The 15,049-nt window shown below is 40.6% G+C and overlaps 1 protein-coding gene across 1 annotated transcript; it reads right to left on the reverse strand.

The window, feature by feature from the left end:
* Window positions 1–2,386: 2,386 nt before the first annotated feature.
* Window positions 2,387–13,936, reverse strand: LOC115796691 (low affinity immunoglobulin gamma Fc region receptor II-b-like). Its single transcript, XM_030753057.1, has 6 exons — window positions 13,884–13,936; window positions 11,425–11,688; window positions 10,474–10,722; window positions 9,677–9,793; window positions 5,380–5,451; window positions 2,387–3,376 (listed from the first exon to the last, which is right to left on the reverse strand). Exons 1-6 carry the CDS (start codon window positions 13,912–13,914, stop codon window positions 3,288–3,290), a joined length of 822 nt encoding a protein of 273 aa, XP_030608917.1. The 5' UTR covers window positions 13,915–13,936; the 3' UTR covers window positions 2,387–3,287.
* Between the last annotated feature and the right edge of the window lie 1,113 nt (window positions 13,937–15,049).

Below are 15,049 nucleotides of genomic sequence, written 5' to 3' on the forward strand. Positions count from 1 at the left end.
AACTGTTGCTTAAAGGAGCATCTTAATATGTCCCCTCCCCTGATAACAGCTGGAGGAGGTGTGAGATTGGGCTATATAAGGGCATGGCAAACTTGGGAGGGAGCGCTCTTCTTTGCTCTTCCTCTCACCCGTGTTTGCAGCGGCTGCAGGCTCTCACTCCCGAGAGGGCTTCTGTTTTTATATTCTGTTAAACTCTGGACGTTTATTTCTTTGCTTTTCTACCACCCTATAACAGCACCAAGGCACTCACTCTCGGGAGGCTTTTTGCTTTCTTGCATTTTGTTTAACTTTTGCTATCTTGTATTTTGTTTAACTTTTTGCTATCTCGAACTTTGTTTAACTTTGTGCTTCAATAAATCCTGGAAACGAAACCTGCTCATCTCCAGTGAGTTTCTGTGAAGTGTGGAGCTTTTCTCAAGGTGCATTTGCTTCCATTGGTCTCCCCTCCGCCTGGTAAGAGCAACAGGGGGAGAGAGCCGCAAAAAAAACCCGACAATGGATGGAAAAAATGTCAGCGCTCTTTCTCTGTGTTGATGTCTCAGATTGCACAGCAATAGCCACACCTTTGGCTTTGATGCACTACAATGCAGCTGTATGTGGTAAAGGTAACCTTCTTTGTTTGCTTTCTTCTCAAGGCTAAAATGCTAACAACAATGCATTTCTATCATGCATAAATAGAAGGTCAACATTTCTGACGTCAAAAAGCAGACAGACGTCAGACAGCTGTGATGCCTGAGTTATAATAGCAGATACATTTTCTAGCTTCTCCGCAGCAACCACAGGTGCATAAAAGGATAAACATTCAGAGGTCTTACCTGTCTAGATGTTATGTAAGACACAATCCTTCCACTGTGAAACTCTAAATATATCACAAGATTCATAAAAGAGGCCCTAAAGAAAAGCAAGACCATGCACACCATCTGCTATGTTATTGTTGCTGTAGATAAAAGAAAATATGTGTTTACCAGAGCTCTATTCAACAAGGAAGAGGGGTGGGGTAGTGGGGGGGCTATATGTACAGAAAACAGAGCAACTGGCCACCGGTGTTTCCAAAAACTGATTGCAGCTTTTACCATGTGACGGGAATGTTCTTTATGACTCAAAATGAATTGATGTCATTTATTAAAGATATGTTTGACATTATAGGTCAGCAAATCATTTAAAACAATATAAACAACAGCAATAATTTTTTTGGCAAATACTGGAAATCACTTTTTGGCACAAGACCGGCTATTCAGATGACTCCACTGCCACTGTGTACATTGTGGTCCCGTGCACGTTTTACGTACACGCACCAGGTGAAATTAAATGGCATGAAAAACTTAACATTTTTTCAACATACTTGTTGTACACTTTTTGGGGAGGGGGCCGCCAAGTCAGAGGACCCCAATGCAGGACTCATAAAGCAAGGAGCTGAATTTGAACTTAAAGCTTTAATAGCAAACTTGGCAAAACATAACATGAATTTGGGACGTAGACATAAACTCAAGCAATAGACATCAACAGGAAGCATATAGGCACACAGTGGGGAAAACAAACATTGACACAACAAGGATCCAGGGGAAACGCAGACAATAAATACACAAATGCTAAATGACGAAACAGGCAACAGGTGAGGGGCACAGCTGAACATAATTACATAGATGAGGCAAGGGGAAGAAACACTAAACACAAGCATACAAGACAAAGGACTGTCAAAATAAAACAGAAAGTAACCAAACAAGGTGCATGCAGACTTGACACAGAAGGAACCTAAACAACACTCAGGGAAACACTGGAAAGAGAAACAAAATATGAGACAAGGGACGAAGACAGGAGAAACAAAACAAACACAGGAACACCAACAACAACAGGAGGACATAGGAATCAAAACATGACACAGACCTGACACTGGAGGGATAACACAATCAGCTGACCACAGACCATGGAAAAGACCACATGAGGGAAACAGGGACTGACACAGATAACTAAACAGAAAACAAAGGCAAACTAAAATCCCAATACATAACTACAAATACAACTCAACGAAACATAAAGCACGCTGGGTGAACTGCCCAGATAACAGGTGGTCTGAAAAAAAGTACTCTTTTTATATTTTGGAAAATGTTGATAACTGTGATTGACCCCTAAGGTATTTCATTATTTTACTTACTGAAAATGGGGAACCAAAAGCCAAGATTCACCCAGATGGTGACCTAAAATGGAGAGTCCCAGAGATACCACAAACAAATACATCAACAGCTCATTATTCTGTTAAGACAACAAAAGGTCTTGAGGCATATTTATGGTTTGGTAGTTTTATTGTTCATTCAGTTACTGTCATTAAAAAAGTGAAAAATCTGAATCATGTGATTGGTTCAAATGTTAAAGGACACACAAAGAGAAGATGAGTTGCAATCATTCCGAAACAACTGCAAATTTAAGAAATGTCAGTACAATGTTGCAAAATTGCTACAAAGTAACACAAGAAGCCGTGAAAAACAAAAAACAGTCCAGCACAACCACAAAAAGACTAATCTCATCATAAAGAGGCACAAAAATACATCAAAATAACTGCAAAACAATGAAAACAAAATTTTTAAAAAAAGAAAAGGGAAACTGTAGGAAAAGTGACTACAAAAGAAGCCAAAATACATCACAAAACAAAATACTGAAAAAATACAAAATTTATTCAATGCAAATAAAACTGCAAAGCCATGACAATCAGTCAACAATCAAACAACTAGAGAGTGACAATAGATCTTCAAAGATATGCAAAAAACATGACAGCAAAAACTAAAAACTACAGGAAATTGTCCAACACAACTCACAACTCACAACTCTTGCATGCAAGAGTTAAAGAGAAAAATACGATATTTTGAGTCAAATTGTCTGCAAAGAGAACAAAAAGACCAACAATATGTTGCAAAATAACTATAAATGAACACAAGCCATCTTCAAAGAGTAGAAAATGACAACAAAGGGTGCAGACAAAGTGGCTACAAAGTGGCTGGGAAAAAAAAAGGTGACAAAGAAAGGCGAGGAAAACTTTCACCACGACAGACAAAAGAAAAAAAAAATAAGAATAACAACATGACTTTGATGCAAACACAACTCCTACAAAGGTTCTCAAACATGACTTGAACGTGACACAAACATAAAAAATGAGATTCGAGATCAGTACCCAGAGGAAATGACAGTTTTGTGCAAATGTTGTGTCAAGTAATTGGAGCTGCTGATGAAAACCGTTTCTTTGAAAGTTTCGTTAAACTTTCTTTGGTTTAGTTTAAAAATAAATAAATCAAAGTTCAAACACTGAAATGGTGGTCTTTCGGTGTTTCCCGGCACATGTTTGCCAGACTGAGTGTTGAGTAGAAGGTCGGCTCAGAGTCTAAATCTGTGGAGAGAGGACAGGTTCAAACTACTGACCGCCGGTGCCCAGCAGCACTGCAGTATTACATGTTAGCGTCACATTAAAGTGGACCTGCTCTACTTTCCCTCATTTTCAGTCATATACACACACTGTTGGTGGATGGTCATGTTTAATATGAGCAACATTTCAAATAATGAGGTCATTTTTTTCTGTTAAGGTTCCTTTACTGTCGGTCTGTTTATTCAACTTAAATAAGTAACCAGGAGATGTTAGCACTAAAAGTGTTTTCTCAACTTTAAGTAAGATAAGATCGACGAGCCCACATTAGTTTCCACCTTTCAAAGGTGTTAAAACTGATGCCACAGCTGTGACGGGGGATTTCTGACTTTCAGTGGGAAACTTTTAAATTGAGCGTTCAATAAGCTCTGCGCATAGAGAACGGAGGAGCGTTTGTTTTTGTGATGCTTTTGTGTCAATATGCTGTTTATTGACAAAATAGTGTGAGTGGTTAATGTGGGTTGCTGGGTGTTTTCCAGTCACTGTGATAGCACAGGTGGGAGCGTGCTTATTGTGGAAAAACAATATATTTTTAAGTTGGTTCGCTCATGTTTGTTGAGACTGTACTCACTGTTTTATATGCGAGTACTGCAGGATGATGTCACTGAATGATCGCTGACTGCAGGATTCAGTTGGTGAAGCTGCAGCTGTATTACTCTGATATAAAAGGTTCCTAGTGCGTCCGAGCGCTTCTTCTTTACTTACTTCTTTTTACTCTGTTTATACCCCACTCTGCATTTAATCATCCATCCATCCATCCATCCATCCATCCATCCATCCATCCATCCATCCATCCATTCTCTTCCGCTTATCCTGGGCCAGGTTGCAGGGGCAGGAGCCTAAGCAGAGAAGCCCAGGCTTCCCTCTCCCCAGCCAACTCCTCCAGCTCAAGCAGAGGGACCCCAAGGCGTTCCCAGGCCAGCTGAGATCTCCCCAGCGTGTCCTGGGTCTACCATGGGACCTCATTTGTTGCTATTAATCTCTGGCTCTCTTCCACAGCATGTCTTTTGTCCTGTCTCTCCCCCCTCAGCTCCTAATGGTAGCAACAGATGACTGCCCCTCCCTGAGCCTGGTTCTGCTGGAGGTTTCTTCCTGTTAAAAGGGAGTTTTTCCTTCCCACTGTCACCAAGTGCTGCTCATAGGGGGTCGTTTCAGCTGTTGGGTTTTACCTGTAATGTTGTATGCTGTTTGTCTTAAAGTATGAAGCACCTTGAGGTGACTGTTTGTTTGGATTTGAAGCTATATAAATAAATTTATATTGACTTGAACTGAATTTTTCTGAGATTGTGGAGAATCAGAGAAACACCATATTTTTATTATGCATGCATCTGTTTCTTTTACCCTCTAATAATTGTGTTTTGGGGTTCCATCCTCAGTGTGCATACTTTTATTTTAATTTTAATCAATATTATGAGCAAAACCAGCGGTCGTACATAACATTTGTATCTGGTTATAAAACAGCAGCTGTGCAGACTGCGTGCATCAGCAAAAAAGATCATTTTAAGAGCAACAGCAGCACACTCCTTCAGTTTAAAAGCTCTTTCAGTGTGGAAATTATCAGCATGATGTCAGTTTTTATCAAACTAAAAGCAGAAATAGAAACTTTCAGTGAGAGCAGGAAGTGACTGAGAGCAGAGAAACAAGAGGGTGGAGTTTTGTTATGTCTGTGACCATGGTGATGTAATGTGGACCAGTGAGACTGCAGAGTTCTTCTGTTTCTAGGCAGATAACAGTGCACTCATGGCTCCAGGGAGTTTTTATGGCATAATGGAGGAGATAAGTGAGTTTTCACTGTTTATGCTGTGAGAGCCAAAGTTTAGTGCAGCTTTTCCTTTACTTTAAAATCTAATGTGAACATCTGTTTTCTTTCTTTACATTTTTATGTCATAAAAGCCTTTACAGTCAGACTCAGAGGCCTGCTATAACAGAAAGAAGTGTGTGTATTTAAATGGGTGTTTTCATGTTCTTACCTCTGAAACTACGAGGTTTCACTTCCTGTATGACGGTAACATCAGTGTGTGAGACTGCAGGGTTCACTTTATCTGTAATACACAACAGTTCATGTGTTACACAACAGGTGGAGTCAAACATGTAAATCCAGCTAACTGTGGGTCAGTGCTGTCCAAAGAAATGATAAAATCCCGCTGCAAACATGAATCTGGATCACTCATGCTCGAATGTTTTGGAGAATGAACGTATCCAGAAAATAATGTTGCTAAGTGAAAATGCAGGTCTCCACCAACACCCATCATAACACCTGTTAGCAGTGTTTGTTCAGGTTTATCCTGTGTGATGACGCAGGAGGGAATCCTTTCAGCTGACATCGGAGTGTTATGTAAGAAATGTGTTTGAGTGTGTTGTGAGGGTGTATCATGTAGACTGACTCCCAGTCACAAATGCACTGAGAGGTATCTGACCTGAATACCTCAGTGAGTTCTTGACCCGTTTGTTCATCAAGAATCAAGAAGAATTTTATTGTCGTTATACGTCAAGGCATACAGTGAAAATGAAAATCAGTGCGACTGCAAGCAAAACAAAAAAGTAATGTGACGTATAAACGCAAAGAGTAAAAAAAAAAGAAAAAAAAGGGCAAATTCACAGTCATTCTTTTCTGCTCCTGTTCAGGGTCGTGGGTGGGGTGGGGGGCTGGAGCCTATCCCAGCTGTCATAGAGAGAGAGGCAGGGTACACCCTGTACAGGTCACTGCCCTGTCGCGGGGCCAACACAGAGAGACAGACACTCACATTCACACCTATGGGCAGTTTAGACTCACAGTTAACCTACCCACAATAACTGCATGTCTATATATCTGTCCAGAAGAGCGCAGTCCTGGGAACAGCGAACACACTGTGCAGGACCCTCAAGCTGCCAGGCCTCTGGTAGAGGACCCGAGCCTGCAGGACAAAGACCGCCCCGCAGGGCAAGCTGGGATATTTTTTCAATGTCAGAAGGAACCAAGACCTTTGTAATGAGATAACATGTCACTGCTTGATTGGGGTTTACCCTGAAGGAGGAGTGAATTCTTTCTAGCTGACAATACAAGAAGGGATGACCTTTGACCTACTGTATATCATTAATCCTCTGAGACACTATCAGCCCCACTCCCAGTGACAAACCCACAGAGAGTTATCACCTGACCTGAATGACTTCATGATCAGTTTCTTCATTGCATCACTATTTAGGAGACAGTTCTTGTTTCAGGATGTCACATGTTACAGTGTAGCTACTTGTTTCATAGTGTTTCTGCTGTGTTAAAGAGCAGCTGGATTCAAACATGTAAATCCATAAACTGGGTCAGAAACCCACAGAGCTGCTGCTGCTTAAAATACAGTAAAAAGGATTTTTGTCACAGTTGTGGTTACTTTCCTTGTAATTATTGTATGGAGTTCACCATCCAATACAAGGCACCGTGAGGCAGCTGTTTATCATTCAGTGCTTTATAAATAAAATTGAACTGAATTGACAAGTTAAAGAAAAAAAAAAGCACAGATCTCCACTAAGACCATGATAATGAGTTCTGATACTACACTGTCACACTTGTTCAGTGTTTACCTTGGTTAGTAAACAAAGAAAGAATTCTGACTGGTTGACAGACAAGAAGAAATGAATCATTACCGGTTTGAGTTATAAATAACTTATGAGAGTGACTCACAGTGACAAATATAGATAGTTGTCACTGGGAGCAGTTTGGAAGACACTGCTTGTAAATCCGTAAGACAGGCTTCAAAAGCATGTTGCAAACTGTAGTGCTGGGTCAAGCAGCACAGAGCAGATGAGGAGGGCAGGTTAACAGGAACAGCACAGAGAATCCGGTCAGTTTTCAAAATAAAATACTCTATGCAGAGGAAATGCTTTGCCTCTGAGAACTTTCCACTGTGATTTGAAACTCGCAGAGTAAAACAAACATACAGCCAGCCAGAGGCTCGATTAATTAATTACGGGGAAATTAACGCGTTAAAAATTTTAACGCATTTTAACGCACTTTGCACTGTGGAACGTTTCTCAGTGCACGAGTTCCAGGCATAGAGATTATATCGACGCACGATGTCAAAAATTCAGGGGCCGCATCCTGCGAAGGACCCGGCCCACGTCCTTCGCAGCCCACGAAGACCACAAAGGCCGGAAGTGAGCGGCTAGCCTTCATATCAGCGTCACCTGCCCTCACCTCTGCGTAGCCCATGTCGCCTAGCAACAGTGAGTGAGTGGGAAGCACAGCTGTGTAAAAGCAGCTGGTTAAACGGAGAACAAACGTTTTCTCCTTTTTGTGGTTTAATTTTAATTCCTTAATTCAAAATAAGCTGTTAAAACAAGCATAACACATTTCAACATCAAGGAATACAGCTGAGCTAATGATTAATTTACAACTATATTAAGTGAGACATTAATGTTGAATAAAACTATCCAGTTATGATGCTTAACTTTAATTTCAGGAGTTTGCTTATCACAGGAGCACTTCCACCCTTCGTTGGTCTGTGTAGTAGACTTGTGTGAAAATAAACAAAATTTTGAAGTTTAAGCTTATGTATATTGAGTCATTCATCAACTAAACTTAAATTAATATTTCTCATGTCAAATATTGAAATGCGATTAAAATGCGATTAATTTCGATTAATTAATTACAAAGCTTCCAATTAATTCGATTAATTTTTTTAATCGAGTTCCACCCCTAATATATATATTCTAAAGAGCGCTTTCACACACACACAATCAGTTAATGTGTAAAAAGAACTCCAAACTGAAGCATTGAAACTGGACGGTTTTGTAATTGGATGGTTTATTCAATGTGAATGTTTTCAGAATGCACACACACACACACACACACAAACACACACACACACACACACACACACACACACACAACCACACACACACACACACAGGTAATAATGTACCAGGTTTACTGCCCCAGCCTGTCTGAAGCCATGAACTAGAATAAATTAGACACAGTTGTGAAACTGTAAAGCAGAAAGTGGTCCTTTGATACAAACAACATACAAATGTCAGTGGAATAAAAACATTTCCTCTTCATATTTTCAAAGTAAAATGGTGGACTTTAAAATTAAAAGTATAATTTCTTCTTTTTAATGTGAACTTTGACTTCTTCACTTACACTACTGAAGAGCTACACGCATTATTTATAGAGATATTTGTTCTAGTGACATAGATTTCTGTAGTATTTCTTGTTACACATGTTTTGTTGGGGTTACTTCATTAGTGTTGCTTTTGTAGTAACTGTACAGCACTATATACTTCATTCTTTATGTGTCTTACTTGGGTCAGCATTTTATTTTTGTTGGCTGGTTCTATTAATAACCAGGTGCCAACATAAATGTTGTGGGACTGTGTTGATGTCAGAGTTTATGCAAACAATAACTGCAAATACCACAACACCAACACTGCCTGTAAGGGATAAGGTGGGTGGAGTCAGACATTCTTTGTTGTCTGCTTCTTTGCAAAGCTCATGACTCAGCTCTAATGTGCATGAAATACATTTTTAACATTTCAACAATTCCATATTTTAGGTGCACAAAAGCATTCAGTCATCAGTCATCTCATCATTGATGAAAGCAACAAAGCTTTATGATGCAGTAGTTATAATGAATAGAGAAGTTCATGGTGAATAGCGTCATCACTTCAGCCACAAATGCACAAGCAGAGAAACAGCAAACAGGTCTTTCATTTTTATCCTCAATACCAGATTCATGACAGAGGGTTTTGAGGACAGTGAGATTGGCTGTGCAATCTGCTTGGAAACTTGGGCTGGGATTAGGAAATTTGCAATAGACAATTCCTCTGGAGTCAGGGTGGGCAATTAATTTTCCCAAGTGGCCACAATTAAGGCCTCACTGCCAAGATCTATTCAATTTCAGTTCAATTCCGATTTATTTATATAGCATCAAACCATAATAGCAGTCACCTCAAGGCTCTTCATACAGTAAACAAACCCTACAGTTTTCAATTACTTTGGCCCGCTGTCGTCTACAGAAATGCTCCCTCGTAGTCAGATTGTTCATTGTTCACAAAGGCAAGTGCATAATCAAGAGTTGTGTGTACACCCAAAACTGTGCCCTTGATAAGACTTTTTGTCAGCCAAAGTACTTTACAAGTTAACCCGAGTTTGTTTTTGTTTCTTTGTTTTTTGACCTTTTGCCATTTGAAAGACCACCATAAAAAGGAATTTCTGCTCAGAGCGCGTGTGGTAACAAAACAACAGAAAGTAAAATGTCATTTCCTTTTTTTTTTATATATACATCAAAACAGGCTGACCTTTGTGGCTCCTCCAGAGGCAGAGCAGCATCAGCACAATCAGCATGAGGCAGACACCCACCACAGGAAGCAGAATCGGCGTGAGGGCAGAACCGGGCGGCAGGTGAGGAGACTCTGCTTCAGAATACAAATACCACACATTGGCCTAAATGCAGACCCACAGGAGTTTGTATGCACAGCTTTTGTGCTGAGGTAGCCAAAAAAAAAAAAAAAAATGCACAGGTTCCACCATTCAGGAAGGAGACCAAACAAGTAGATTTTTCAAAATGTTGTAATATTCCTTTAAAGTAAGCAGTGTCCTTAACCCCAAAACAACACATTTGGTTGGCGTGTTGGGTCTTTTGAACTGAAGGGGAAACTGTTGTCCCATTCTGAAATAATTTTTGGGCTGCAAAAATAAAAACATTTTAGAAGACAGAGATAAAGAAGTGTTCGGTCTTTAGAGCTAATGTGCTTTAGAGTAAAAAACAGTGAGTTCAAGAAAGAAACAATCCTACTTTTACACTTTGAAACCCAGCGTATCTCCTGCTGTGTGGCTAATTAGCTGTATGCATGTATTTATGATTAATATTTACTGGGTCAAATTGGCCAATAATATTTGGATCAAAAAACTACTAATCACTTATTGATGCACAGAAATGTATAACATCATTCACACACTTTAAATCAATGAGAACAGCAGGAACAAAAGCACAGACCCAGATTTCCTTCATGTAAAATGAGACTAACTGCTTCGAGCATGAATCTGTGACGTTCACAGATGTTTTTCTTTCAGTTCCTGTGAATCTGATTCTCACCTCTGACAGTCAGCAGGGCGTCTGGTGATTGTTCAGCTTCAGAGACTTTACATTTATAGAGTCCTTCATCTGATTTAGAAACACTGTGGATGGTCAAGGTTCCTGTAGAGCTGATCTCAATGAGCTCATCGTTTTTATAGAAGCTAGCAGTGAAACTGGAGGATGACGTGTTCGTGTGTCTACAGTGCAGGGTCACTGCTTCTCCCTCCATCACAGGATGGGCAGGACTCTCCAGGATCACAGAACCAGCTGGAAGACCAAACAACAACCTGACTTTAGTTCAGACTCCCTAAAACTGATGTTTTACATGATTGTGTTGCATAAGTGAGGCTCAGGTTATGTTTCTGCTGTAGTCCATGTGTAGTGCTAGTTCATTAGTTAGTGCTGCATTTCTTTATCTAACCTAAAGCACTGCTGAAGGCTCCTTAACCTCTAACATCCACCAGGTCACCAGCAGCACATCCAGGGTTGGTGTTGGATTTTATTTTTGCCACATGATAAACAAACACATTTTCAGAAACTAGAAGTTGTTACATTTGAAATGAAGTCTCAGAGATTTTGGCATTACACTTTTTTTAGTTAAAAGCTTTTGTATTTGAGAGTTTATAAAAATCTATAAAAACCCTAACCCTAACCCTTCACTAACTGCTCCCCACATCAGCAGCATCAGGCAGCATTACAACAACTGACTGGACTCCATTAAAGCCTGCGTAGGATCGTTGATCAGTTAAGATACATATTTGTATCATGTGACGTGACCAAACTTGAGATGGTGGTTGTGGTGGTTTTTGTGGTGGGTTAACAGCATCCTGTTTATTTGGAGCAGACTGTCACTGCTTACTTGGCATAAAGAGAGTTGCTGCTTCAGGGTGATGTTATCTGGAAGCTGGTAGAAATTTCTCAGGTACTTTGAGCGCCTGCTGGCTGCAGCTTGTAGTTTGTGTAGCTCACCTGCCACAGTGATGGTGATGGCATCAAAACACTCTCCTGCTCCAGACTCACACCAGTAGACTCCAGTGTCTGTTGGATAAAGGTCATCGATGATGCACTGAGATTCATTTCCTCCATTTGAGGATGAGGCACATGTTGTGTTTATGTATAAGGAAGTGTTCCTCTTGAGTCTCCAGCTAGAAGAGTTGTCTTGCTGCCCACAGCTCATGGAGACAGACTCATACTGGAAGAACTGAGATCTGCTGGGAATGACTCTGAGTGAAGCTGCAAAACAAAGACAGTTTATGTGGTTAATACACATGCAGAAAAGAGTAGCCATGAAATGCTGGATGATGCACAGATGCATACTTTAGCTGCTGTTTCACTGCGGATGTTATTTGAATAAAATGTGTCTGTGTAGCATGTGGCTGTAGTGAAACCCAGGCCTAACTCAGAACGGCTACTTGTCTGCACTGCGATGCGGTTAGCGGCTACAGTGAGCTTCACTGTAGCATCGATGCAGTCGAAGCTTCATGTGCCACCTACAATCAGAGTTAGAAGAGCAACACATCGAACTGACTGCCATTAGTGTGAACGCACAACGGCAAAGACAGACACTCCTTTCCTGCTGAGAAACTGTGATGTTTTCTGGATTATTTTTTATTTTGCCTAGTTATGTGGTAGTTACCATGGTTATGATTGACAACGACAAATAAAACTAAGAAGACGGTAATGCAAATAAAAGTTAAGGTTAAACTTTTGGAAAAAAACTCAGAAATTATTTTGTGTGCTTAAAAAAATCCTAAAACAAAACCGAAAAAAACGTGTTTAACTTTAGCCTTTGTTTTAGTCAAATTTGCCATGGCAACCAACCTAAAGAGGCTTTGAGCTTCAGATAGATAGATAGATAGATAGATAGATAGATAGATAGATAGATAGATAGATAGATAGATAGATAGATAGATAGATAGATAGATAGATAGATAGATAGATAGATAGATAGATAGATAGATAGATAGATAGATACTTTATTGATCCCAAAGGAAACTGGAGCATCCAGCAGCTTAATGCACATAATAAATAGAGTCCAGACAATGGAGGCAAAAAAACAAACAATAATAAGAATACAGACTAACAAACTATACTGTTATACTATAGTACACTATACTATACTACACGACACTACACTACACTACAGTGAACCCTCATTTATCGCGGGGGTTAAATTCCAAAAATAACCCACGATAGGCGAAATCCGCGAAGTATTCAGCTTTATTTTTTACAATTAGATCAAAAGATCAAACATGTAAATTTGCCAAGCCGAACACATTCTGTACTGGACAGAGACGAGGGACGGAGGAGACTGATTGACAGCCAATCAGGATGCAGAACACAATGCTCGTTCATACACTGTAAAAAAAAAAAAAAAAAGTCTAAAAAACTGCACTAAAAAAGATCTGCAAAACAGCGAGGCCGCGAGAGGTGAAGCATGTTATAGCAAGGGTTCACTGTATACTACACTACACTACACTACACTAGACTACACTATACTAGACTACACTATACTACACTACACTATACTACACTACACTATGAGACAAGGAAATAAAACAACAAACACTGGTATATGAATGAGACCGGTAGTGCAATATACATATATAAATGTGCAACCAGTGCAGTGCAGTAATGTACAGTGGTAAAGTTATAAAGTGTCAGATTTATGGGGTGACAAATATCAACATATGTAATGATGTTATGATGTATGTTATCTTATCATCCTCCCAAGTGAAGCATTAACGAGTCTAACGGTTCTTGGAACAAATGATTTCTTAAGTCTGTCTGTTGAGCAGTCCTTCCACTGAACACTGCTCTGTTTCATTATACTGCTGTGTAATGGGTGACTGTCATTGTCCATGATAGAGGGCAGTTTTTCCTTCTCTCTGCCACTGTAGTCAGAGAGTCCAGCTCCACTCCAACCACTGACCCGGCCCGCCTGACCCACTTATCCAGCCACAGCACGTCTATCTTTGTGATGCTGCCTTATTGAGATTACTTGGGACATCTGTGAGTCAGCCACATTCAAAAAAATCATTGTTTTCTTCCTAATATTTTTTCTGAATTTCTAAACTAAAGCTTAAAGTAATACCATCTAAACTAAAACCAAACTGAAACAAACTGGCTGAAACTAAAATGAAACGACAAGAAAAACTTAAAGATAAAACTTGTGGAAAGTACAACACTTTATAACTCTGGCAGTTACTTAGTAGGTACTTGAATTCTTCTGAAGTTAATGTTTGTGTTACTGCGCTCTTCTGCAGTTACTTGTAGCTGCTTAGTAGTTACATGGTAGTTGCAAGGCAACAACATGTGCATCTGTGATTAATAAAATTCTGCTCAGTAAAAGTGCTCATAAACAAGAATGCTGCTGGTGCTTTTAAACTAAACGAGAGTGCAAACTGCTCAAACACACTTGTACTCACCAACAACAGCGCACAGTGTTGCTATCTCCATGCTGCTGGTGCACTGACTGACAGGCTGATAACTCCCCGGGGGGGATGCTGCTTGCTTTCTACTGTCTACGTCACAGTGGCCACAGTTTCCTGCTGTAATGATCTCCTGTTCCAAATGTGTTAACAGTTTGTTTGTGCAGGATGTGTCTTTTTCTAACACCTCAAATGTCAAAGTGTGTGAACATGATCTATTTTACTTTGTTGTGTGTTTGTTAGTCCCGCCTGTGCCCTGTGAAGGTGGTTTGACTGAATATGTGCTACATACATCGGTCACATGGTGTCCAAGAGGTCATCCAAGGGGAAATTCTTGAAATTGGGGTTGAATTTTTTTTTTTTTAAATTCAATTTGCCCTCAGGTCCCAGGTCAGCCCAAGGACAGGAACCAAGGTGAACTGCAGGGCTCAGTAGTTGGGGAGGGTGGAGCAGTGGACCACTCCAGGGTGCAGCAGAAAGGTAGACCCCATGCTTAACTCATGCTTAGGCTGTACTTGGCTGTGTAGGAATAGTAACAACAAGCAACGCTGAGGCAGCACCAATGAGCTCAGGAACAGGAGCTCTCCACACTGTTTAGGAGCACACTCAGATGTTGGAGAGGTTGTAGCCTGCTGAGACCCTGGGAATGGGCCCAGAGAGGAGGTGATCAACATTGTGACTAAAGCAGGGGAGGCTGAATCAGTCTGTCTCTGGAACTAGGGGTTCAGACACCGGCACTATGACATGAACTGGGCAGGCAGGCTCGGGAAGATGAAATTAGATTAGATTAGATTCAACTCATTGTCATTGTGCGCACAAGGCAAACAACGAAATGATCGTTCCAGATCACTCATCCAGAGACGAGCATCTGCGATCATGCAGCCAGAGACCGGCGCTACCGTTAGGCAATGTGGTTTAAGTGTCTTGCCCAAGGACACAACGCAGCGCAGGGACAGGGGCTCGAACCTGCAACCTTCTGGCTGCAAGGCGAGCACCTACCCACAGGGGCGCAGCTATATACTTTCTGAGGTGTATGCGGACATATTTTTAGGCCCCCCCCCAGGGGCGGGGGTGGTAATGCTAATTAGCAAGCTAATACTAACCACTAAAAGCTGCTCCCGCTTGTTAATTGAGTGAAGGGGCCTACACATGTAACCAGAAAG

This window comes from Archocentrus centrarchus, chromosome 18 (genome assembly GCF_007364275.1).
Source record: "Archocentrus centrarchus isolate MPI-CPG fArcCen1 chromosome 18, fArcCen1, whole genome shotgun sequence".
Lineage (NCBI taxonomy): Eukaryota > Metazoa > Chordata > Actinopteri > Cichliformes > Cichlidae > Archocentrus > Archocentrus centrarchus.